This window comes from Solanum pennellii, chromosome 2 (genome assembly GCF_001406875.1).
Source record: "Solanum pennellii chromosome 2, SPENNV200".
Classification (NCBI taxonomy): Eukaryota; Viridiplantae; Streptophyta; class Magnoliopsida; order Solanales; family Solanaceae; genus Solanum; species Solanum pennellii.
Genome location: NC_028638.1, coordinates 48,399,725 through 48,425,528, shown reverse-complemented (window position 1 = coordinate 48,425,528; position 25,804 = coordinate 48,399,725). Strand labels below are relative to the sequence as shown.

Here is a 25,804-nt window from a genome sequence, read left to right as displayed (position 1 = left end):
TAAAATTATCTCATACCAAATCTTATTTGGGAGTTTTGTTCTCATAACCATGATTTAGCTATAATTGGAGGCATACAATTTCTGCTAAATCAACCAGCATTATCAATATAATTTCATAGTTTGGAACTGTGCTCTTAATTTTAACAATTCGAGCAAACAACCTTACAAAAACCAATTTGTAAGTTGACAACAAAATACATGTGACCATCGCATAGATGCATCAATCATATAGTTGCAAATGATCCACATGACAGGTGAACGGGCCCATATTCACCCTTTTATATGTTCCAAAAATTTTAGGGGATTACAATCCCAACCTTAGCTGGTACAATGATCATTTTATCAAGAGAACAAGCAACACAAGAGAATTCTTGAAGAATCTTTATTTCTTCATCATATAAATCACCTGAATTCTCAATCACGTTTGCATCACATTTAATCGGAATGGTCAACCAGTCATGCCAACTGATCTTTATTTTAGTACACTTATAATTTACTTTTACATGTGATTTCATCAGCATGTACATGTTTGTATGGAACAAACAAGAGGAAAAGTGGGGTAATCTTTTACATAAACATTTATAACCCTCTTCGGTTGTAGTGATTTATAGTCTCAATATTTATTTTCAATTCATCCGAAACTTAAAAAGTTTCTTTTGAGACTTACTACAACCCCAATATTATTCCTCTGATAATAGCACAACTCGTTAGAGCTTGCAATTAATTTTGTGTACTGTCACATATTGCATGACACCATCCCTATGGTGAGCATCTCCTTCAAGGAGGAAATTATATTATTATTGTCATGGTCAAAATCATTATGAGCAAGACGTCTTTCTTGCTTTACTTTTGTTGTACCATAGGTACACAACCAATGACAAATTTGTATTGCCACACAATAATGACCACAACCCTTATAGGCAAGAACTATTTCTTTCTTTTTCCCTTTCGGTAGTTCATAATAAACATACCATAGTGACATATAAACGTACAATACGATTAGACATTTCTTCCAAATAAAATTTATTTCCTCTCAAACCTCTCGTAGAGGTGAGTTTTGACATATATCATTTTTTTCTCAAACCTTCCATAGAGGTGAGTTGTGGCATATATCCAACCCATAATGATTTTATCACATCTAGACCCATTCTCTTATAGAATGGTCGAGCATGCACGATACTCATCACAAGTCACATTCTCTTCAAGGAATGGACTAATTATTTATATGTACTTCATAAATTTGCATTATAAGCACATTGTCATGGCTTTAAAATTCATCATATTTCCATGACACACCTCAACATCACTTTGAAAGATCAAGTGTACCATCACTTTATCTTCTTGTATCATGATAGAGGATTTATAAACTTGTCAAATTATTGGGTTGACAACATTCACAAGTCTAATGACCTTTCATACCATTTTGATAATAAAAATTGCCTTCACATTTTGAAGGACTATTTGAAGAACTCATAGTGTTCTTCCTTTTATCATTACCACAATGATGACTATTATAATTCTGTCCCTCCACGCCCTTATTCATATCATTAATTATTTGTCATCTTTCAGACTAATCATTCACTGCTACCACATTCATATGATTGAATGGAGCAAGTCAACAGGCGGATTTCAGAGTTATCACATGTTGCTACCACATTCTTTTCAAGGAATGGAGCAAATTCAATATGATGAATTTCAAGACATTTCATCAAAAATATATTATTTTTCTTAGTCATCATTTTATCATCGCTATGGTGCATTGGCTCAAACTCAATGTCTTACCCATATAAGGCGTGTTACGCCATAATTCTATGGGACTTGAACCCAATCACGGTGCATCAAAACTCTAATTGATGTCTTACCCTTTTGGTGCGATAGAACTTGAATCTATCGTCTTATCCTCAAATATTTTTCATTATGGTGCATCCGGACTTTAACCTGATGTCTTACCCTTTTGGTGCGATGAAACTTGAATCCATCGTCTTACCCTTAACCAACGGTATAATAAACCGAAGTACAACATGATTTATTCTTTGAGTCTTTCAAAACAATCAAAATAATATTCAAACTCATGCTATTAAAATTTTATACCTTCTTCCATTTAAGAAGTTTTGTATAGCATGTCATATTCAACCAATAGTAGTATATGTCTTCGGTTCCTGATAATTGTTATTGACTGAACACTATTTTATTCTAAATCATAAAATATTTTAGAAAATACATACCTGATTTTATGCATATAATACTTTGATCTTCATAACGAGATCAACCAAAATGTGAGCTAAAGAAAAACAAGAACTCACTCTCAATTAGATAGAGACTCGTGCTGATAACGTGTTATAAAATCAAGCTCATAAGAATATAATCATAAAGAGAAGAAGACAACAGAAGTAGATAGAAGAAGGGGAATTTTCTTCTTATTCAAGTGTATGTAAGTCTCATTTGTCTATATTACAATAGTGAATGAACAACCCTATTTATAGAGTGAGAAATCACTCCAAAGGTCACCATATTAAGTATCATAATAAATAGATATATTCTTATCAAAAAAGGTTCATGTAACCTAGTGAATATGAATGGTTGTTCATGTACCAACCTTATGGACTATCCACTCATTCAATGAATTTATAACAAAAGTATTATTGTTATTATTTAGTACAGGCTGAAATAAGATTTATATCTGATACTTATAATAGCATATACTGCATAAGACTTTTGTAAGTATGAAATTTCATTAAACTTTATTATGTCTGACAAAGATTATGATAAAACTACATGGCTAAGTAGAGAAATAGCAAGTTGAAATAGAAAGTAACGTTATTTTTAAAAAAAAAATGGAGTACGGTAAAATCTCACTATATTAATACGTGGATCATGAATTATTATTATTTTATATAGTTATTATTTCATCAATAAATTAATAATTATTAATCAGTGCTTTTGAGAAGTAATTCTATTTTAAAATATAATTTTGAAATACGGTAAAACCTCGTTATATTAATATATGTGGATCATAAATTATTATTATTTTATATAGTTATTATTTCATTAATAAATTAATAATTATTAATTAGTGCTTTTGAGAAAGAAGGTTAATTTTGATTATATCACAATCATTGTATCTTACTGATTTATGTAACATATTTATTGGACGCACGTAAAAGTAAAATCATTATACATGTTGTACAACGTATACATCAAAATCATTGTATCTTACTAAATTATGAATCATATTTATTGAATTCGTATGTAACATAAATTCATTATACATAAAATACAATGTATATGTATGATTCATTGTAATATATAATTTTGTTAAATGATTTATTGCGGAATAGATTCAAAAAATGCAATGACTTATGGTAAAATAAATTCATTATGTGCATAATGGTCGTTGTTTCTTAGGCCTCATTTATTTCCATTAAGATTAAGAGGTCTGAATCTGAATACACATTGTATTAAGATTCAGGTGTTTTGATCTGAATACACATCTGAATATTAAGTTGTGGTCTCTAAATCTGAACATTAAATAATTAATGCTGTTTGTTTTCAATATTTGTGCATATGAAATTAACATTAAATTAATAAAATATCATAAAAAGTTTTATTTCGACAAAATATATTACTTTTGATTAAAAAAAAGTTTTAAAAGTCATGATTTAGAGTACAAATTTTTTCATTCAAAAACCTTGATAAACACCAATACACCAACAGTGTTCTTGACACAATCAATACAAAAAAATTATTAATATAAAATAAATTGAAAGGATTTATGAAAACTTATCAATTCAAGAGAAAAAAAATTGTGGTTTGATTGAAAAAAGAGAGAAAGAAAGTTTTTAGGTATAAGATAAAAAAGTACACTTAAAGCTGAGAAACGATGTTATTATTTGATAACTTATTAAATGAGTCTGAATGTTGTTAAGAGTCTCTTACAGATCTGATTAGTTCATACCTCTCAGACCCATTAAGAGGTTTTTAAAAAAATAAAACAAATGAACTTAACGACTTAATCTGATGATTCAGGTTAAAACCAAAAAATCAGACGTACTTAATAGGTTGTATCTAAATGATTAAGATTCAGACCTCTATTAAGTGCAAAGATATGAGGCCTTAATAATTAAGTATTATTCTTGTATCTTTAGTAAAAACATCCGATGAATGATTATGAGAGAATAAACTGCATAAGCAACATATGAAGTTTTTTGAAACCATATCTAAAAATGATTTCTCATTTAAAAGGTGTCGCAAAAAAAAAAATGACAGATCAAATATATAAAACATTATGTGAGTATGAAAGAGAACATTCTACATGCACTCAAAAATATTTGCAATTGTAGCAACACCGAAACTTTTGAATGCAGTAAGAAAAATATAGATGAGCTTTAACTAAATTTTAATTTCAACAAAAAATAGAACACAATAGAATCATATTTCACTAAATCGTCTTAGATATATTTATACTTTTAAAAAATTATTAATTTATAATATTAATGAGACCATATATTTATACACAGAGTCTTCTGAAAATACGTTATCTTAATATCTTATCGAATTTTGTGATTCTTTCTATTGGCCTAAGTTGAGACTGGAGAAAAGTATTATCTTAGAAATAGTTATTAATTATCGAATATTAATTTAGTAAATTTTTAATAAAAACAGTAAGAAATTCAAAAGTTATAAATATCATTCCTTTCACCCACAACCTTCGGACCGTCGATCCACCTCTAATCATTAAAAGTTTTTAAAAATTGTTAAAAATAATTGATTATTTTAAACTTAGTGATTAAAAGTGGTTAAATTACAAATAGTATAAATCTTAAAGTGAACATGTTTTTAGTTTTGAGCTATTGTCTTCACTTGTTGACAGAACACCTTAATGTGTGTGTTCTATTTGATCTACAAAAATTCAATCGGAAACTATTTGATTATGCATAAAAAATGGCTAAAAATGAGTAACTAATGAAGGAAAAATTTTACATAGTAGCAAACATTTAAATCAAATAAATAATATAGCAATTGTTTCATTTATTTTTATTTTGCAACAAATGTTACACAATTTTTGCCATTCAACTAGGGACACATATACAAAAACATAAGATTTATTTTTTTACAAATTCCTTCGCTATCTTTTCTCTCCTTACTTTCTTCAATTTCTCCTAAAATCTCTCCCCAAATCAATTTTTTTTAATTATATAGAGTTTCCACTAATACGATTTTTTAATTATTTAGTTATAATATATATAGTTTTACTAATGCAGATTATATATATATATATATATATATATACATGTTTCACTTATACATATGTATACATATACAATTGTTAAGCCTAACACAAAGTACATATACATACACTATTGACAACTTATACAAAATTTTATTTATATACAAATTTCACAGATATATAAATATACAATTGACAAGCCAAAAAGAGAACATACACATACTGAGTTAATATCGTAAAAAATTACTTAATTTTGAAAATTTATCTAGTAAAATCATTAAAAGAAATTTTTATCAATAAAATCACTCAACTTAATTGTTTATATCAATAAAATCATCCAACTAAATCTTTTATTAATTAAATACTATATGATATTCTTTTTTATTGATTTACATTCAGTTAGATAAAAACCCAATTTCAAAATTCTGTATATGGCATAATACATAATACCCAATTTCAATAAAATTTCAAATGTCATATATAAAACTGGGTCTAGTTAATTTATTTATATTTTGTTTTAATTTTTTTTCTATACAAATTAAAAATATTTCAAAATGTATACAAATCAGAATCGCTATAACAAATAAAATATGACTGTGGAATGTAAATAACAAAATTATAGCTATAAAACACTAATATAAATATTATATTTGTTATTATTCCTCAAATTTTCTCATTAATGAACCTTCCATATATGGCTATTTGTACACTTGTCATAGCTACCATCCCAAGCCCAAGCCCAAGCCCAAGCCCAAGCCCAAACGGCGCCATAGCCGCCTACCATTCTTTCTTCCCGCCTTTCAGTTTCCACATTTTAAACCCTTATATACTCCCTCTCTTTCTTATCACCAAACAACACAGTCCTCCTCTTTCTCTTTCTAGGGTTTATAGGAATATCCAAAGTTTTTTCAGCTCAAACTATGAAATCCTCCATGAGAACCAGAACTTCCAGATCTGCAACCCCATCATTTCACACATTCTTGAAACCAGGTGCACTTGCCCAGCTTAGATACTCCAAAATCTCGGCTAAATCAAGGTTGAAAAATGCTCAATCTTATCAGCACATACCCCTTTCGGTGATACCTTCATCCCTGCCTTTACCAACCATGGAAAGCCTTCCCTGTTTCAATTCATCGATCCGGATTCGCCAGCCTCGGTTTATCCAGAGAAAGAAGCTCAGCGCCGTCGCGCCCATTTTTACTGAATCCAATTCTTGATCCTTCAGTTGGTGAGACGCCTCCACTTTCAACCCCGGTCTGCTGTTGATCTTATTGGGGTTTCAAATTAGTAAGTTATAGTGAAAAAATATACATAAAAAAAGTGTATCTTTGTTAGATCGGGAGTTCTTTCTCCCCTTCAAAATTTTTAATTTGGTTATTTTCTTGGGGCCTAGTATTGATGTCCGTAAGTGGGGCGAAGATCGTTTGCAGTACATTCTCTTTTCATTTCAACAAACAAAAGATGTAGAAATATACAGTTCATATGAATAAAGAGATCTACATAGTTATCTTTTCTGTCTTGAATGAGTTTCACCTGCCCTAATTTAATGTTCATCAGTTACTTTATTGCAAGTATTGAGTTATGTTTCATGAAAGGATATTGGATTTATTGAAGTGATATTTCTTTGTATAGAAAATACTTTATGGTTGTGCAATTTTGATGCATTTGTGGCAATGTACAGACTTGTTCGGAACCTCTGTTTAATCAACCCTTTTGGTAAATATTCAATAACAAGCTATGTTTTCCCATTAAGTTTGGTTACTCGTGCTCATAACTACATGCTGATTTTGCTTCTTTTAATAGATTACAGAGTAAGTTTTCTCTTGAACTTGCTTATCTTGCTAATGTTCTCAGTATATTGACTGCTGATCAATGTCTACATGATCAAGTATGTAGCGTTGATATTTATTGCCTACATGAATTACATGTTTGCATACCATTTTGGGTATTACTTAAACATTAATAGTGTGCTTTACATCAAGTAAAGGCTAGAACTCTGCTCTGGATCTCAGTTTCTCTGCTGTGACTGAAGTTTTTGGAGATTATTCTTACTTGTTCCTTGGAGTCACACTCTCTTCTACCCTTCACTTAGATACATATTTGTATACCATTTTGGGTATCACTGAAACATTAATAGTGTGCTTTACATCTAGTAAAGGCTCTAAGCTCTGTTCTGGATCTCAGTTTCTCTGATGTGATTGTAGTTTTTGGAGATTATTCTTACTTGTTCCTTGGAGTCACTTAGTAACTCTCTTCTGCCTTTCACTTAGAGTTGATCTTTCCAGATCAACATAGTTTATTACAATTCTCTTGTTCCTGACCCTAAACATGAGTTGAAAAATGGGATAAACCTTTATGTTTGCCCAGTTTTGCTCCAAATATATATACGAGGGGACAAAATGTATATGATATATTAAGTTCTTCTGAACCTCCATATCTGCTGTTTGATCATTGGATCAATCTCTCAGTTTCTAGCTTGATTTTTATCCTGTTTGGCTCTAATGAGTATAGAGTGACAAATGTTATGATTGTGGAGATCTTATTCATCTGAAATTCTAGAGATTTGCGTATTTGCATAGATCAGAATTCAGATGTGACATTTTTGCTTTCATGGATTAAACATTCTGCAGCAAGCATAAAATGTGTAGTACCCAAGTTTCAACTGATAATGTCTTCCCATTTTGGTATGTTTCTTGTTTCATTTCATTTTAGGTAAAAGATGTATTGGTTGTTAGCTTTAATTGCAACCTGATGTTGCAATGACAAGTTAACGTAGGATTCTAAAGCTTCTTGCAGAAGTAAGATAAGAAAGTTATTTGTCATTTTCTATTCACACCCTTCCCAAATCCCAAGCCTGCCTTTGAACTTGTTTTATGAGTATTACCATGTGCTGGAGGAACTTGATTTATTAGTATTACCATGTGAGGAAGAAACTAGTTTTATGAGTATTACCATGTGAGGAAGGAATCTTATAATTGAGTAGTTAAGTTTGAGCTTGACAACTTCTGTTAAATAACTTTAGTGGTGTGGGTTCTTTATCTTCCATTATGATGGACTATCAAATATCTTACCGGAGTTCATCTCCATACTCTGCTTCTGTCCCACATTTAGGCCCATGGAAAGTGATACTGGTATCATCTAATCCTAGATTGCTTCTCACCTCTCGTCTATCAAAGTTGTGTTAAAAAAACCACAATGCATGAAAATTCTCTTTGAATCATACACCTATTGCTGATTTGATTATTTCTAGACGACTTTGAGAACATGTGCTGTTTTGTGGTGTTATTCTGGTTCATTTGGAGAAGAGTTGTATGGCATCAGTCAGCACTAAAATCAATTGTACAGTGTATGCCTATTGTGATGCGCAGATAGAAAATTCTTGCCTCCACCAACACGAAGGTGCTGTTTGCAATTGCACCTTCTGTTTTGAAATGCCGTCTAATATTGCATGATTTTGTACCATATGTTACATAAAGGAAGCTGTATGGAACACAAGGCAGTTATTGAAGCGCATTAGTCAATTTGCTTAATTCAAAGTATCTACTTCTATGTTTTTACTAAGAAGGAAATGTTTTTTATTTAAGGTTGTGTATGTTCTATCTCCTCAGATTTTATTGTGTGGAAGTGGAACTATTAGATATGTTGTTGTAATAGCAATAATACTATTCTATTTTGAATTTAGAAAGATAATGAGTGTTATGCTTATTTTCGAGTGTTCGGTGAATAATAAAAAAATAGTATCCTAGTAATAACATATAATTTAGGTAAATGACAAGGCAGGGGTATGGAGTGCTGGGATGAAGAGCGTGGAGGGGGTAGGGTAAAGATGAGATATGATTATGATATGCTTCATTTTGTTCTTTTCTGAATAAATGATTCTTTATATCACTTGCAGATCCACTAAAGAAGTTGTGTGTTCGACACAACAAACTTTACGTTTATACGTGAAACCAACTACTTGTTAAAGAAAAAAATATTTTAGAACCTACCCAATCAAATCTAAATTAAGTTGTTTTTATCTTCTCAAGCATTTGAGTATATCAATTGAGAATGATGTTGTTTAGTGATGACAATTAATAGTAGTGGTGAATCATAGTAATATCTAATACGTAATGATAGTGATGAATATTGACAATACATAGTAATGATTGAGGATAATTGCTGATAACTTTGGTAGCTATTGTGGTGATTTTGGTTAGTAGTGAATACTGAAAATAATTAGTAATAGTAGTAATGATTGATGGTAATTTTTGATAGTTTTAATAGTTGATAATGATAATAATGGGTGATGGTAATGGATAATTGTGAGCAATAACACTAAAAGTGAATAATGTAGTGGTAATTTTCTTTTGAAGAAAAATCTTAAATAAATATTTAATGATATTCTATTATTGTTTAACATTCAAATATTTATTTCTTATTGAATAGTTATAAAAAGTAGATTTAATAATTCAAATATAAATTTTGTAGATTCAAATAATATCAAATGCAAATAATAAGATAAAGAGCACATCTAGGGCCCGTTTGGATGGGCTTAATAAAAGCAGCTTTAAAAAAGTACTTTTGAAAGTGCTGAAACTTATTTTTAAAATAAGCAGTTATGTGTTTGGATAAAAGTGCTGAAGTTGCTATGCCAAACGTGAAAAGGGAAAAATGGAAGAAAGAGATGTTAGGGTTATGTTGTAATTTGAAGATTGTATAAAAATATTAAGGGCAAAAAGATAAAAATGTGGTCAACTTAAAACAGCTTATAAGCTAAAAAAAAAAGCACCTCTACCCCAGCTTTTAACTTTTGGCTTAAAATAAATTTTTTTTAAATTTAAAATAAGCTATTTTGAGTATTGCCAAACAGCTAAATAAGTCAAAAATCAGCTTTTAAGTCAGTTTGACCAGCTTTTAAGCTGAGCCAAACAGGCTCCTAGTGTTGTCTCAAAAATAAATTCAAATATGGAAATTAAGTATCAAATTCCCAAAATGTCGGCACAAAGTTTTCGCCTTTTAGCCGGTCTTTTTTTGGTATAAAATTAGTGACCCGCCTAACACCATTTTCCCGCTTTTACAACCTCCTTATTTAAAAAAGCCCCCTTTTCCCTTCTTCATCCAAATCCAAAACCGCTCTTCCCCACAGATACAGGAAAAAAAAATGAAATCAAAGATGAGAAGCAGAAACTTGAGATCTTCAATGCCGTCGTATTATACATATCTGAAGCCAGGAGCGTTAGCCCAAATCAGGAATTCCAAAATCACTGCTAAATCAAAAGTACTGAACAATCCTAAAACTCTAATTGTGATGAACCACCAAACATCCGATTCAGAAACCGGAGTTTCACAGCCAGCACCAATCATGGAGAGCGTTCCTTGCTTTAATTTGAAGATCAAGAGCAACCGTCCTTGCTGCCTTCAGAGGAAGAAGCTCAGTGCAGTTGCACCCATTTTCTATGAATCCAATCGTGACCCGTCTCTCGTTACCATATAATCCGCTACTACAGTAAAGGGTTTTTCTTAAATTGAACTTTTTTTTAATATTACCTGTTTTATTTTTATTTGTGGGTAAAGTTTATGTGGCTTCTGATGAATGTAAGTAATGTATTTACCTTGAATTGTGACGAAGAAGAGATTTGGATTTTTTTTTTTTTTACATAAATATAATGATATGTTTGCTTTGTTTATGCCTAATTGACTTGACTATGAGTCCAATTTGAATTTTTGTGAGAGGGGATTGTGTTGTTTCATACTTATAATCAGTTCTTAATTGTGTTTAATGTTTCCTTAATACTAGTTTGATTTATGTTAAACGGATGTAGTGATAGGAAATGCATTTAATGTCACTATGCGTCTCTGTTAAGTTGGAGAATTTATTGCCTAGGATAATATGGCAAAATGAACAATTAGTTGATTCTTTGTTGACTTGATATAATTATAATCAGGTAGTTATGTGAATTCATGTACAGTTTCATGGATATTGATTACTTCTGGTGCTTGATAAAGTTGTGCATATATAACCATGCTCTTATTGAATGATTTCTCTTCAAAGTATTGCAACCTCTTCGTGCTTCAAGAGTTCAGGATAATATGACCTGAGGAATAGGAGTCTTTAGATTCATAAATCTGAGCATAGAAGCAAGTTCGAAGGAGAAATATATGCTCTGCCATACTCTTCATCAATCATAGTTTCCCACTAGGTTTTCCAATTTTCTGCCAATTCAGTTAATTTAAAGGTCGAAATGGATGGAGGTTGACATCTAATCATATGCGAGCCTTCTCCCACCTTTATTTTGTTCTTCACTTAGATCTCATAATTATGCCAGTCAAGCAATTCGTATATTCAGGCATGCAAGTAAGGATGAAAATAGTGGAATATTAACGTTTTCAGAAGAGAGCAAATGAGAACAGAATGTGGGCATAACAGTGGATCTCTCCTTGGTTGACAAACTATAAAGACAGCTATAAAAACATTAGTGATTAGTTAATACTCCCCTAGCTTAAGTAAAGAAGGCAATGTACAAATACTTATGGTAGATTCCTCTAGAAGTTATCCAATTGTTAATTTGTGGAAAAACATTTAGAGCTACCCTTGGAGATTGCTTTCTTAAGTATCTTTTCACTATATAGGAAACTTTAATACTGAAGTAATGCATAATGATTTCCTTATACTCCTTGTGTGTGTGTGGGAGCAACATGGCAAGACAGGTTTCATTGCCCCTGGCCTTAAAGGCATTTTCTTGTGTAATGACCTTGTGAGGAAAGGATTTCATGGTTTGTTTCAGTGTTTGAATTTTCACATTTTACTTTTATATCTTAACTTCATAACTTTGGCTTCGATAATTCTAGCTTCTTTTATGCAAATTTTGAGATGTGGTAGCTTAATGAAGTTAGATTCCATCTCCTTTAGTTCTATATAGATACACAGATCTAAATAGAAAGTCATTACATTGTTTTCCACGGTGGTGAAAGTTGAGCAGCACTCCTGAATTTCCAGGCAGTTCTTACTCTGTTTTTGACATTGATCACATTCTGTTGATCCAGATAGTAATTACTATGCTGTAGTAGCATCGGCATATACATATGGTCAGCCACCTGCTCTCCCAAACGTTTATTTCCTTAGTAATAACTGTTCCGGATTTAGTTATCAGAGAATAACCTCGTACAATAATCAACACAAGAAATCAATTGCATGCCAATTGAAGGGAAAAGATTGGAAGAAGGATCAAAAGTTGAGCTTTACTAGAACAAGGATTGACCTTTGAACAGTTCTAAATATGAGAAATCACACTGGCATGATTCAACCTTTCTCTAAAGAATGTTCCTACATCATCTACCAATAAATGGAAGAGACTAAGGTCAAAGAATGAAGTTCGCAATGTACACTCATCGTCCTATCGAATCTCATAGCAGATCATTTTACAGTGGCTGCAGATTTATCACCAAGGCTAAGAGGAGGAAAATCCATGAAAACTTAAGCCAGATTCTAAAAGTGATTGATGAAATCAGTCTATTCTGCTAGACTTGTGGTGTATCCATATTTAATCTATGTATGTATTTCTTGGTGAAACTATAAAGACAGGATACACTATACTATAAAATGAGTGCTTTAACTGGTCTATACAGTTTGACACTATGAAGTAGAAAAGCTATACGAGGGATTGAAGATTTCAGGCTTTCAATAATTCATGTTTTACAAATATAGCAGAAAAAAATTGACATACAAATATAGGTTTGGTCTGGCCTTGTGTACAAAATATAATGTGGTTCTCTTCTTGTGCACAAAGTCTGTACGAGGTTGAGAAGCAGAAAATAAAAATTGTCTAGACTTCATTATTGTACCTACAGAGAAGCACAATTGCAGGGGATATGCTTAAACCAAGGCATCTGCTCCAGCAACAATCTCCAATATTTCTCCGGTAATCTTTGCCTGACGCTGTCTGTTGTACACTCTAGATAGATTCTTCTTCAATTCAGACGCATTATCTGTTGCACTGCTCATGGCACTCATCCTAGAAGCAAGCTCACTGGCTAATGACTCCTGCAATGCCCTCAGGATTTGACTGTTCAAGTAAAGTGGCAGCAAGGCATCAAGAATCTGAACAGGGTCCTGCTCGAATTGCAAGATTGCTGAAAAATCAGTTGTCTTAGTCCTCATGACATCTCTTTCCACTGTCAATTTCCCTTCCTTTGTTGTCAACCTAAAGAACTCATCTTCAGCTGCATCAACACAGTTCCCGTTGATGTCACAAATCTCTCCCTTTGGTGACAATGGAAGCAGGGTGTGAATGACTGGCTCAGATTTCACTAAAGACACAAACTTTGTGTAGAGAAGCTCAACCTTGTCAACCTCTTCACTCACAAAAAATGAGAAAACATCATCAGCAATGGCCTGAGCATCTTTAGCAGTGGGCAGATTGCTTCCTTCAAGAAATTTATCTACAGGGATGTAAGGCCTGCGGAGGAAATAAGAATTACCCTTTTTGCCAACACTGATTATAGTGTAATCAAGGCCAAGAGCTTTCAAATCTCTAATCCTGGCCTCAGCTTTTTTGATGATATAGTTGTTAAAACCACCACAAAGACCACGGTCACCGGTGACGACAACCAACGCCACTTTCTTGACAGGTCTTACTTTGGTGAGTGGTACATCAATGTCATCTGTCTGGAGCTGCTCATTGATGTTGTAAAGTACCTCAACCAAAGTCTCAGAGAAAGGCCTAGCACCGACAACAGCTTCTTGTGCTCTTCTGACTTTAGCAGCAGCCACAAGCTTCATAGCCTCAGTAATCTTCTGTGTGTTCTTGACAGAGTCAATTCGATCACGCAGATCACGGAGGCCACATCGAACAGGGATAACTGATGATGATCTTGAGGGGTTTGAAGGGCCTGATAGGTTGTGGTTAGGAAGCTGAAAAGAGCTGACAGCAGAGCGGAAAGAAAGGGCAGAGGAGTCAGAAAGAGATGGTTTTGAGGACACCAACATTGTCAAATTTGAACAAGACATGTTTTTTCTTTTAGCTCAGGAATGTGGCTGCTCCAAAGAGTGAAATGGGAGGGATAAAGATTGGGTTTTGTTTTGAGGATTCTTATCAGAATGGTGGAAATCTTGGGTGTTTTGGTGGTGTGGGGTGAAGGGAGAAGGAGGGAATGAGAGGTGGAGGGAAGGGCCAATCGGATCAGGTTTAAGGATAAGGATTTAGACCGTTGAGATTGCGGTTGTGAATGAAAGAAAAACTTTTGATTTGCTTAGATTAAGATTTTTTTATTTTCTTACTTATATTTTTTTTAAAAATACATTTATGACATACACCCAATGAAGTGAAGTGTGTGAAAATTATGATTCAAATATCAGTCCTATTTAAGAGGACAAAATTAAGTAGGTATTTATACGGATAAAAAAATGAAATAATGGTTAATGTAGTAGTTCAAGAGTAAATGTTTTCATTTTCTTTGTGAAATATGTTCATGTGTTGGAAAGCTTTTGTTAGTAATAAGTAAAGATATATTAATGCCCAAAATTTCACAAAGTTAGAATTACATAAATAAAGCTTTTGTTAGTAAATGAAGATATATTGATGAGAATTTTTGCGGTCATCAGTGTAAGGTCTCTTACAGTGACCCAAGTGAATGACTTCTCTGCTCGAATATTCCTCACTTCATTTGTGATTCTGAGATATTAATTGATTTTATTTTTTTTGGAGAAGTGATTGTTGTAGTTTTTTACAAATTTAGTTTAGTTTTATATCTATTTTATAAGAGATCTTCATTTTTACACGTAATAAATTTGAAAAGAATTGAAAAAAAATGTTCTATTCAATTTGTAAATGGTTATAAAAGATCATTTCTCTCGTTATTTTCCCTATTGAGATAAAATTAGAGTGATTTAGCAGTCGAGTTTTTGTAAATGGCTATTAGTTCAAAGTCATAATTGAGCTTTCTTAGGATATAATGTTACACGATTACTATGATGGTTAGGAGTTCGAAGGAAATAACTAGATCAAAAGGCTAATTTATTGATTTGTTATACTGTTGAGTATCATGAAGGTCTGGAAAATGACTCCATTTATATTTTGAAAAGATATTGTGTTCTTATTTACTTATCAAATATCTTTACGTTTCACAGTATTAGTTAGAAATTGTGACATTTTAGCTATTGATTGTGAAATTATACTTCCTAGTTCCTTCAATTTAGTTTATATGATTGATGTTTGATTGAATTTAATTTTTACAAAGAAGAGTTACTTTTGGCACATGTGAAATGATTACTACTTTAAACATGTCAATATGTCATGTCGTTCTTATATCTATAAGTTCATGTTATTAAGAATAAATTTTAACGTTTGAAGCGTTCAAATATTTAAATATTTAGCTCTATGCAATATTTGACTTCATTTCGTGAGTAGTTCGGAAAACGTACAAACTAAATCTGTACTCTAGAACACTAAAAATTGTACAGTATGACAATGTTATTTTACCAATTTAAAAAAACGGTAAAAAACCAATATCCTTGAACATCATACATAAAAAACATTTGGAAAACAAAATAACATCTTTTTCGCAACAAATGTACTTAAAATACAAAATAATTTTCTGGGCTTCTTATAAAGCCCACAAAAGAAAGGGCCCAATTAATACGAGGAAAAATTACATAAAATAATACAATTTAAAAAATAATTATTGATTTTAGCGATACATTTTGTTTATTACCATTTATAGCAACACTGTGATAAATCTGTAATATGTATTAAAATTGTATTATAAATGAATTAAAAGCGATCAAGTGAAAAAGAAATATTATTGCTATAAATGGTAAATATTTTATTAATATAGCACATTTATGTAAGTTTCCCTTAATACGATTATGTATGTAATCAATCCATCATGAGAAAATTGGCCCTCCATGAAAGGGCCCAGTGCACAAGTAACCGTATTTAGGATACTTATTTAAATAAATGGCCAATTTCATAAAGCTTTTCAGGTTTAATACCCATAACTAACTTGCAGGCTCGAACACCCTTGGTTCTGGAAGGTTCAAAATTGTGAGACTGAAGTTGAGAATCGCTTGTATACGAGTCTGAAGTTGGGATTGACACATCAATTAACTGAAATCTAAATATTTGAAGTTAACATATCACACATGTTGTTCAAACTTTAGTTATTTTGGATGTAAAGCTAGCTTTGGTAGCACCAATGTCATATTCGTATATTTAAAATTGAAAATTTTCTAATCCTTCAATTTTGAAGTTAGTCTTGGACAATTAAAATTTAGACTGGAGAACTCCTCAATGTTATCAAAATTTAAAGATCTAATTCGATTCAAATAAAAGAAAATGGACGGAATATCGATTTTTATTTAAAAAAAAGAAAGCAAAAACCACTTTTTGTTGCTGTCTGAAGCAACCCTCTTGAGGCCATGTTTTTAAAACTTCAAACAATGGTTAGGCTATACCAGGTAGCCACTTTTATGGCTGTTGTTTAAAATATAGTCAATATATACAAGAGTAGTTAAAGGATAATCCCAGCTTAAAAATTCTATAAAATAATGAAAAAAAATCTGAAATATATTCAAACTTTAACTGAAATTACTGTAACAATCTCAAATTTTGGGCTGAATTTCTTACCCTCTTGAATAGTTGAACTACTTAATAGTGTATTTTAAAGGTATGATATATGTCCATACGGACTTCATTCATTATAAATAGTAACTTCTCCACGTGGACATCTAAACATAAAATATTGTTGTCGTACTTAGTAGGGTCAACTACGTTGCGTGAGCACCGAGCAATGTAGGGCACTTTCATGTCACGTCACACCGTCGGTGCTCATCCACTTCAACTCAACAACATTTTCAATTAGCCGTGATAGTTTATCTATTAATTTCTAAGAAAAATTTCATGTAATTAATTTTTTTAAATTAATGTAATTTACCATATCTTTTTTATAGTATTGTATATTTTTTTGGTGTATATAGCATTTATACATTTTTATGTAGTTTAACTATATAAAGTCATAAAATATGTATACAAATCCAAAAATATATAAAATTTAAAAGGTAAATTTATAAAATAATAAAATTTTAATTTAATTAAAATGTCTTTCTCAAATTTTGATCGTATCTCGTCCATAATGATGTCTAGTAAATAATGCATGTCTCGTTTTGTGGATAAATCAAAGAGTGAAGACACTGCTTCCTAAGTTACTTATTTTCTTCTTCTTAATGACCCATTGATTGCCCCACATGGATTAAGCCTTGTCAACCACCATTAATGAGGGCTACCCCTAATATATAATATATAATTGAAATATAGTACTTTTTCGTTCGATATTGTTTATTATAATTTTTATTTTTAGAGTTAAATTATAAAAAATTTGACTAGTATTTTAAGATATACTTTTTTAATCATATTAATATGCAAAAAATTATAATTTATAATAATTTTCATATAGTTTTAGAATATTTAATTCTTTTGTTTAAAATATCGAATTAATATGATCTAATTTACCTTAAAAATTAATCAAATTTACTTTCGATAAACACAACATGACAAACAATTATGGACGAAGAGAGTAGCACTTGCCACTTAGAATTTCACGTACAAATGTCCATGCAAATATGTTTCCAACCTCTTTGTTTTCTCCTTTCCAGTAAAGGATTAAATCACTAGTCAATTTCTCGTTTCAAATTAGATTTGAATAAAAAATAATGATTTTACATCACTTTTGTATTTTAATCTAATTTTGGTCTACTTAAATTATTAAACTCTGGATTCTTTTTAGTTGGATTCCATTTTTCCTCTTTACTATATGAAAGTAAAGAGGCCTTGATATTTCATTAACTCAATTAAATGATAACTAATTAATAATAATAGCTTAATTATTATTTTTTAAATATGGTTATTTAAGTAATTTTTACTTTTTATAAATATTTTTAAAGCCTAAAATCTAATACTAAAATAAAAACTCTTGACATTATTATATTTTTGTTACCGCTAAAACTATTCTTATCGTAGAAATAAAGTTTATTTAAGGGGAAAAGCTCAGCTACTTTTGAGGATCGGACTTTGAATAATTTAATTAAAGAAAGAGAAATTGTATGGGCGGTGAATATGGATAAAGATCTAGTCAAGTATAATTAGGTTAAGTAATGTCTAATAATTTTATAAATTTATGTCATGTGTACTATATAATAATTTATGATTGAAATTTATTTAAATTACATATTAATTATAATAATATCTAATAAAAATAACAAAATTGTCAACTTTTTTATTTTTTTTTAAAACTATCAAGTAAAGTAATTAAGTGTATCAAATTAATATTTTCAAGAAAAAAGTTAAGATTGACTGGATCGAATTCGATCCTATAGTCGTCTTCTTTGTTCGAAAAATGCACAGTGGAAAGGGACGTTTGCTATGCTATAAGGACTGTGCGCCTACCCGGATTGGCTTCGCTATCGCTCCGGTTTGCCTTCTGGCTTGACTGAATGGACTGAGACGACACGAGTCCTAGTCGTTGCGCTGCGGTCCGTTTCCCGGCTTCGCTCTTTTCGAATCTGCCATAAGGGAAAACGCGGTGCGGCACTCCCACTTCTACTGGATCTCAATCTATACACTTAGTGGAGCGCGAGCTTGGCGAACTTCCTGACTTTTTGCCCGTTGAACTTCTTCGAGAGTAATTTCTCACATGCTTTCTCCAAATTCTGAAGAATCTATAAAAATAGATCAAACTTAAAAACATCATTGAGTTCTAAATAGTAATTCAATTAAAGTACATGATAATACATCAAAAGAAAAAACTTATTTTGAGGTTTTCAAATAATTATAAAAATATATTTATCAGATTCTTCAAAAGTGTCAAATTCTTTAAAATTAGAATAATTTAAAAAATCCAAAACAAGTATGAGGTTTGACAAGTAAAAAAATCGAGAAGTCCGCATATTCCCGCTAGTCTTATTTTTTTCTTAAAAATATTAGCTAGAGTATATTTAATTATTTTATTTGATAGTTTTAAAAAAATAAAAATAATAGACGGCTTTGTTATTTTTATTATTAAAATAAGTATATAATTAAATTGATCTCAACTATAAATTATTATATATAACACATAATATAAATTTATAAATTATTTAACATTACTTAATCTAATTATATTTGATCGAATCTTTATCGGTGAATACTAACACTCGTAGAATATTGCACACCAATTTTTTTTATACATTTTTTATTTGATATTTTTTCTTATCTTTAACCGCAATATCATGTGACGATTCCTCCTACTTTCAAGCACTGTCTTCCGTGAAGACGACAAAAATGGTACACATATCATCCATAATTTATAGGGTAGTGAAATGACTTTATTATCAGTATCTAATTTTTTTTTCTTCAATAGAATCTAAAATATAATATATTCATGCTTTTATTATAAAAATATTAAATCAATTGTTGGGTTGAATTCAAGAATTGTTTAAAATGTAAGCAATTAGTATTTCAGTGAAGCCTAATTGAACTAGGGAACGAAATGTACGTAATTAGTATTTTAGTGAAGCCTAATTAAACTAGGGAAAACTATATAAAATAATAAATTATTAATTTAAATTAAATATAATAGCAATGACTTATTTTAATTATAATTCGTAGTAAATATCTCCTTTTTTGTCAATTGATTCAGACATTCAGTATACAATCAGTCATTTTTTATATATAACTAGCCATTTTATACATTTCGATATAAAATGTGTAAAATATATTTGTGTTTGTATAAAGCGAGAGAAAAGTAAATATACAAATATAAATACATATACTTTTGTCATATACACTTATAATTATATGAATGTAGTTTTTATTATATAATTACAATGTATAAATGAATTTTAGAAAACTGAACAATTTGTATGAAATTAGATGTTTGTAGCGAATTATATAAATCAAAAACTGTATAACAAACATAAAATTTGCTATGGAGTGCAATTATGAAATTTATATCTATAATATACAATCATAATTTTTATATTTGCTATATATGAAAGTTATTTATTAAACTAACAGGCAACATCAAAAAGAAACTATAAATAACTAATTTCAACAAGTCTTTAGTAATTTATTTTCTTGAGTTCACTTCAACTCTCAGAAATAGAAGAAATTCCCCTAGAAAATACTTTATGAGTCAAATTAATATATCAATACAATTTTTAAGTAAGACTTAACTCTATCCTATTTTGTGAAAATACACTATTAATACAAAATATCATGGGAAAGAAAAGTGTGAGTTTCATGATTTTGAAAAATATTTATTTCTATTCACTCCATCTCATTTTAGTTATAATATGTTAAAATATTTTTTTTACAAAATAAATAAGTAAAATTATACTTATAAAATATTATATTAATTTAATTCAACTTAAAAAAATTAATTATGGAGAAGCAAAATGGTAAGAGTTTTAAGACCTAGATTCAACAATACAAAAAGAATTTTAAGCACGAACATAAGAACTATTGAATCAATTAAATTATTTATTCATTAGATGTTCTATATTAATTTTATATAAATATCTTTTAATTTTTATATAAATATATATATATATATATATATCGTAATAAATTAATGAGTGCTCGAGTAGGCGTAAATTCGCCGCGTGTACAATACTTTGATTCTTGAGTGGAAAGAAAAATGTCATTTTCTTTGTGGACATTTTAGGCACTTTCTCCCCTTATTTAAGAAGGTATCTAAGTGATCATCTAAAGAACAACCTCTACTGACCATTTAGCAAACAAAAATGGCTACCAAACATCTTTTTTTCTTTGCTATTCTCTTTTTTTCAGCTGCCTCTGTTTTTGCAGAGGAAAATCCTAGCCTTAAAATGGACTATTACAAGGACACTTGCCCTCAAGCTGAAGAAATCATCAAAGAACAAGTCAAACTTCTCTACAAACGCCACAAGAATACTGCATTTTCTTGGCTAAGAAACATATTCCATGACTGCTTCGTTGAGGTACTAAAAAAAATGAAACTTTTTTTTTCATTTTTAGACACCCTTTTTGGAGATGTTGAATTTACAGTTTTTTTTTTTTTTTTAAATACAGTCATGTGATGCTTCCTTGTTGCTGGACTCAACAAGGAGGATGCTGTCTGAGAAAGAGACAGACAGGAGTTTTGGTATGAGAAATTTCAGATACATTGAGACTATTAAAGAAGCTGTAGAAAGGGAATGCCCTGGTGTTGTTTCTTGTGCTGATATTCTTGTTTTGTCTGGTAGAGATGGTATTGTTGCAGTAAGTTTTTACTTCATTGTAGATCTGGACTTGTTTATGTATTTTTGACAAGCTTAGATATTTGGTTCTTAAAAGTGGTTTAGTTAAATATTGCTTGTACTAATATGTATAATGGTCTTGTACATAGCTAGGAGGGCCACACATTCCTCTCAAAACTGGAAGAAGAGATGGAAGAAAAAGCAGAGCAGACATTCTTGAACAGCACCTCCCAGATCACAATGAAAGCATGAGTGTTGTTCTTGAAAGATTTGCTAACATTGGAATCAACACCGCTGGAGTTGTTGCCTTGCTAGGTACTATAGCCAACACGACATTGAACAAAATTGCTCTCAGTTAATAGTTTGGGTCTAAAAAATATTTAATCTGGTGTTGTTTGAACAGGGTCACACAGTGTGGGTCGAACACACTGTGTGAAGTTGGTACACCGTTTATATCCAGAAGTAGACCCTCAATTGAACCCAGAGCATGTACCACACATGCTCAAGAAGTGTCCTGATCCAATTCCAGACCCAAAGGCTGTGCAGTATGTGAGAAATGACAGAGGCACACCCATGGTTCTAGACAACAACTACTACAGGAACATATTGGACAATAAGGGGTTAATGTTAGTTGATCATCAACTAGCAATGGACAAGAGGACTAAGCCATATGTAAAGAAAATGGCAAAAAGCCAAAATTATTTCTTCAAGGAATTTGCAAGAGCCATCACTATTCTTTCTGAGAATAATCCACTTACTGGGACAAAAGGTGAGATCAGAAAGCAGTGTAATCTTGCCAACAAGCTCCACTAAAACAATCCTGCTTTTGCTTATGTGCTTCTACTCATTATCACTTTTCCCCCCTTCCTTTGTGTATTTATATGTGAGGGAACAGTGAAAAATGATAGGAGGAATAAGATGGTTTTAATTTCTTGATGTTGTAAGTTTGTGTAGTGGACATGAAAGTGGTAACATTCCATGTACTGTTTGTAAAATTTCACTATTTTAGCTACCCTCTTAAGTTATGAAGGAAGTGTTAATTTGTTGCTATTTACTATGCAAGAGTGCTCATTTTGATGGTTCTTTCTCATTCAATGAGAATCGATAAGAGGCTCGTGTAATGAAGTACATACGAGAGGATCAAGAAACTACTCGACCCCATATATTTGCGATAATCATGTTGTACATGAGCACGCTCCGTAAAATCGACTATACCGCCATAAAGATTCAATTTTTAGCAGTGTAATCAAAGATTCCAGTAACTTTAGGTAAAATCCAATGATGAAAAGAAAGCAAGAAAAGCAAATTAGGACCCTCATATTTTTGGATGGAAATCATTTTACAAAAAGTAAAAGTAAAAATAAGTTCCTTTAATTACAATGTCATCACTTACGTCATGGCTGCTAAAACAAATTATTTATAATGATAATATGTTGAGGTTCAGACAAAGAGAAAGAGGGCCATGAATGCTGCATAGGAGTGAAGAAGGGTAAATGCTACTACTACTCAATATGACTATATTAATACCTTACAGAAATAACCAGACAGGTGGCTTGGAAATAAGAACATCATATTCAAATAGATTGGTGTTGTTGACTTCTCGTGTTATCAATTCTCGAGATTCTTTTTCTTTAGTTTTGGTTTTTAATATCCGTATTGAAATTAATTCTTACTTTTATATTTAGAAATTTAAAATTGAAATCTCTGATTTAGCAATTTTATCAATTTCCATTTAGTCGTACTCTCCTTATAGGTCAAATAGCTTACTAGACCAGAACACCAAATATTCAAAAGGATTATTCTGCTTGTTGACATGCTAATAATAATAACATAGCTCATGTTATTATAAATTTTCGCTTTTAACTTCAAGACATTATATTTGCATTTCAATCCCCTAAGCTCAATGATTAAAGAAAATTGTATATAACATATTAGATGAAAATGATTTAGAAATTAAGTAGGATGGTCCCTCCATCTGATTAGATTGATTAAATTTAGCTACTATTGGACCTTAATTATTAGTAAGTTGATATATAGTACAGATGTCACTGAAAATATCCAAAGCCTTCTGTTTACAGTTTTAGAACTAAAGTTAGCATCAAGATCAACTAAACACACCAGCAAGAATCCGTTTGGACTAACTTAAAAAAATAATTTTTAAGTTAAAAAATAAAAGTTAAATTTAAGTAATTTATTAGTCTAAAAAAAAAAGAAGTAGAGAAAGTCTTATTTTTTAAAGTCGTTTTAAACTTATTTTTAACTTTGTCAAACATTCTTAAAAGTAAAAAATAACTTATTCCCTCCGTCCCATTTTATGTGACACTTTTCGCATTTCAAGATTTAAACAAGTGTATCTTTGATCGTAATTTTTTCATAGAACCTTTTAACATTTTGAATTATCAATTATTGTGACTTACAGTACTTTGATTAGAATGGGGATGGGTTATTTTAAATGGGGTTGGGTTATTGGGTTAAAATAAGAAATTAGGATTTTTTTAAAAAAATTCTGGTCAATCTGTTTAATGGGGGGTAAATTTGATGAAATTAGTAATCGAAGTGGTAAAATTAACTTCATTTTAACGGCGATGGTAAATTTAAACAATAACTCAAAGTTGGGAGGTATTTTTGACCCTTTTTCCTACTTTTTATGTTACAAATATATATATTTCATTTTAGAATATTTGAAAATTTTATACGCAAATATTCGATCAAAGTTAAACTGCTTGACTCTCGAAGAAGAAAGAAGAATATCACACTGTAACATTTTAAAAGTGCTCATAACTTCACTTCAACTTTTTTTAGCTTCTCAAATTTAAGAATAAAATTCCTAACGTTTTTAAAGTGCTCATAACCATAACTGATTTTTGTATTAAAAAATTTTAGAGAAATAATCCAATCTAAAGTGATTTTAAAATTAAAACTAATTATGATATTAACAGAGTCAATCCAAGAACATAGATCAAAAGAAATTTAGAATTACCATAATCTATACAGTTTAAGTGTATTTACATAATTAATGACGACCTAGTCGTGTTTTGGAGATTGTAGTTAGGTAATAAGAGGCACATAAAAATGTGAATTATCCAAAAAGAAAAAGATTAAAAAGGGCCGATCTGTCCAAGCCTTTTAATAGGGTTGACTTGGGCTAAAGTCATGTCAGGTAAAAAGGACTACAATCTGCAAGGGATTGAACCAACCTATCTTTTTCTTATTATGGTCGTAATTAGATGATTTACTTTTAATTTATTTTTTCTTCATTTGATGTTTCGGCCAATAATATATTATCTACGTTTTATACGTTTACTTCTTGGCTTTTTAGCGTGTCAAAGTTTCACATTAATTCTAACTTATTTTTATTATGAAAAGAGTATTACGCAAATTGCAATAGAGGTGATAACATGTAGCATAGTATTACGTCCAAATGTCATTAATTACCACACTGGTACCTTAGTCCTCTGTAGCACTTTCCGATTCGTCTCTCGTGATTATGGTGAAGACATTAATTAACATCATAATAACAAGTTGAGCATTTTGCAGGAAAAATGAAAGAAAAGATAAAAAATATATTTATATACAATGATATATGTGGAAGATATACATGAATATACAATCGAAAATGTACCAAATTTTAATGACAACAAAACAAAGAGAAGCGGTGGAAGAGGTGTTTATAAGCAACTAAAATGATGGAGAATTGATAACGGTTATAGGATGCCAATTATTTTTATTTTTATTTATTAATAAAAACGAGTACTACTAATAAAAGGTCGAGCTATTTTACGTGCATAATTGACACTGTTTAATTCGATACAACGCGCAAAACCTTACCAGGGCTTGACATGCCGCGAATCCTCTTGAAANTCTTAGGATATTTAGTAAGGCTAGGGTCAATAGAGGCAATCCATTTATTCATAGTAGCTGGCCAACGGGAAAACTCTTTCAATCAAGCAAGGAAGCCAAGCAAGGCAAATCGCCAATCGATTTGCCGATCCAACTACGGACAAAACACCACGCCCACGGGCTCGGCCGAACCGAGCCGCCCAGGCCGCAAGCGACAAAGAGGCAGATTCTCAGACTGAAGAAGCAGTGGCTACCATTGCTGAAGTCCAGCATCAGGAACAGCCTCAAGCTGGTGGCCCAGCCCAAGAAGCTGCTGCTGAGCCCGTAGAGACTGGAGCCAAGCCTGGAAGGGCGAACCAAGGAACTCAGACTGTGGAGCAGCAACCTGTGATCCATTCGGTTAACCACATGTTCTTTTTACTCGCGAAAATGGTGCCTTTAAAGCAAACTAAGAGCAGGGAAGGGACTATGGCCGGCATAAGCTCACCAATTAGGATGCGTGACTG

General features: G+C 31.0%; 2 protein-coding genes across 2 annotated transcripts; one reads left to right on the top strand and one right to left on the bottom strand.

The window, feature by feature from the left end:
* Positions 1 to 12,850: 12,850 nt before the first annotated feature.
* On the bottom strand, positions 12,851 to 14,414 carry LOC107011082 (ATP synthase gamma chain, chloroplastic). The gene has a single exon (XM_015210415.1). It carries the CDS (start codon positions 14,214 to 14,216, stop codon positions 13,083 to 13,085), a length of 1,134 nt encoding a protein of 377 aa, XP_015065901.1. The 5' UTR covers positions 14,217 to 14,414; the 3' UTR covers positions 12,851 to 13,082.
* Positions 14,415 to 20,885: 6,471 nt separating this feature from the next.
* LOC107011653 (peroxidase 42-like) lies at positions 20,886 to 22,512 on the top strand. The gene is made up of 4 exons (XM_015211237.1): positions 20,886 to 21,200; positions 21,292 to 21,480; positions 21,608 to 21,773; positions 21,862 to 22,512. The coding sequence occupies exons 1-4, from the start codon at positions 20,985 to 20,987 to the stop codon at positions 22,269 to 22,271; spliced, it is 981 nt and encodes a 326-aa protein (XP_015066723.1). The 5' UTR covers positions 20,886 to 20,984; the 3' UTR covers positions 22,272 to 22,512.
* Positions 22,513 to 25,804: the final 3,292 nt, after the last annotated feature.

What these genes read in the sequence shown, in the direction of transcription:
- LOC107011082 (XM_015210415.1), bottom strand. Translation starts at nt 14,216, where the DNA reads ATGTCTTGTTCAAATTTGACAATGTTGGTGTCCTCAAAACCATCTCTT.
- LOC107011653 (XM_015211237.1), top strand. Translation starts at nt 20,985, where the DNA reads ATGGCTACCAAACATCTTTTTTTCTTTGCTATTCTCTTTTTTTCAGCT. An exon ending in TCCATGACTGCTTCGTTGAG is followed by an intron (nt 21,201 to 21,291) that starts GTACTAAAAAAA and finishes TTTTAAATACAG; the next exon opens with TCATGTGATGCTTCCTTGTT. An exon ending in GTAGAGATGGTATTGTTGCA is followed by an intron (nt 21,481 to 21,607) that starts GTAAGTTTTTAC and finishes TCTTGTACATAG; the next exon opens with CTAGGAGGGCCACACATTCC.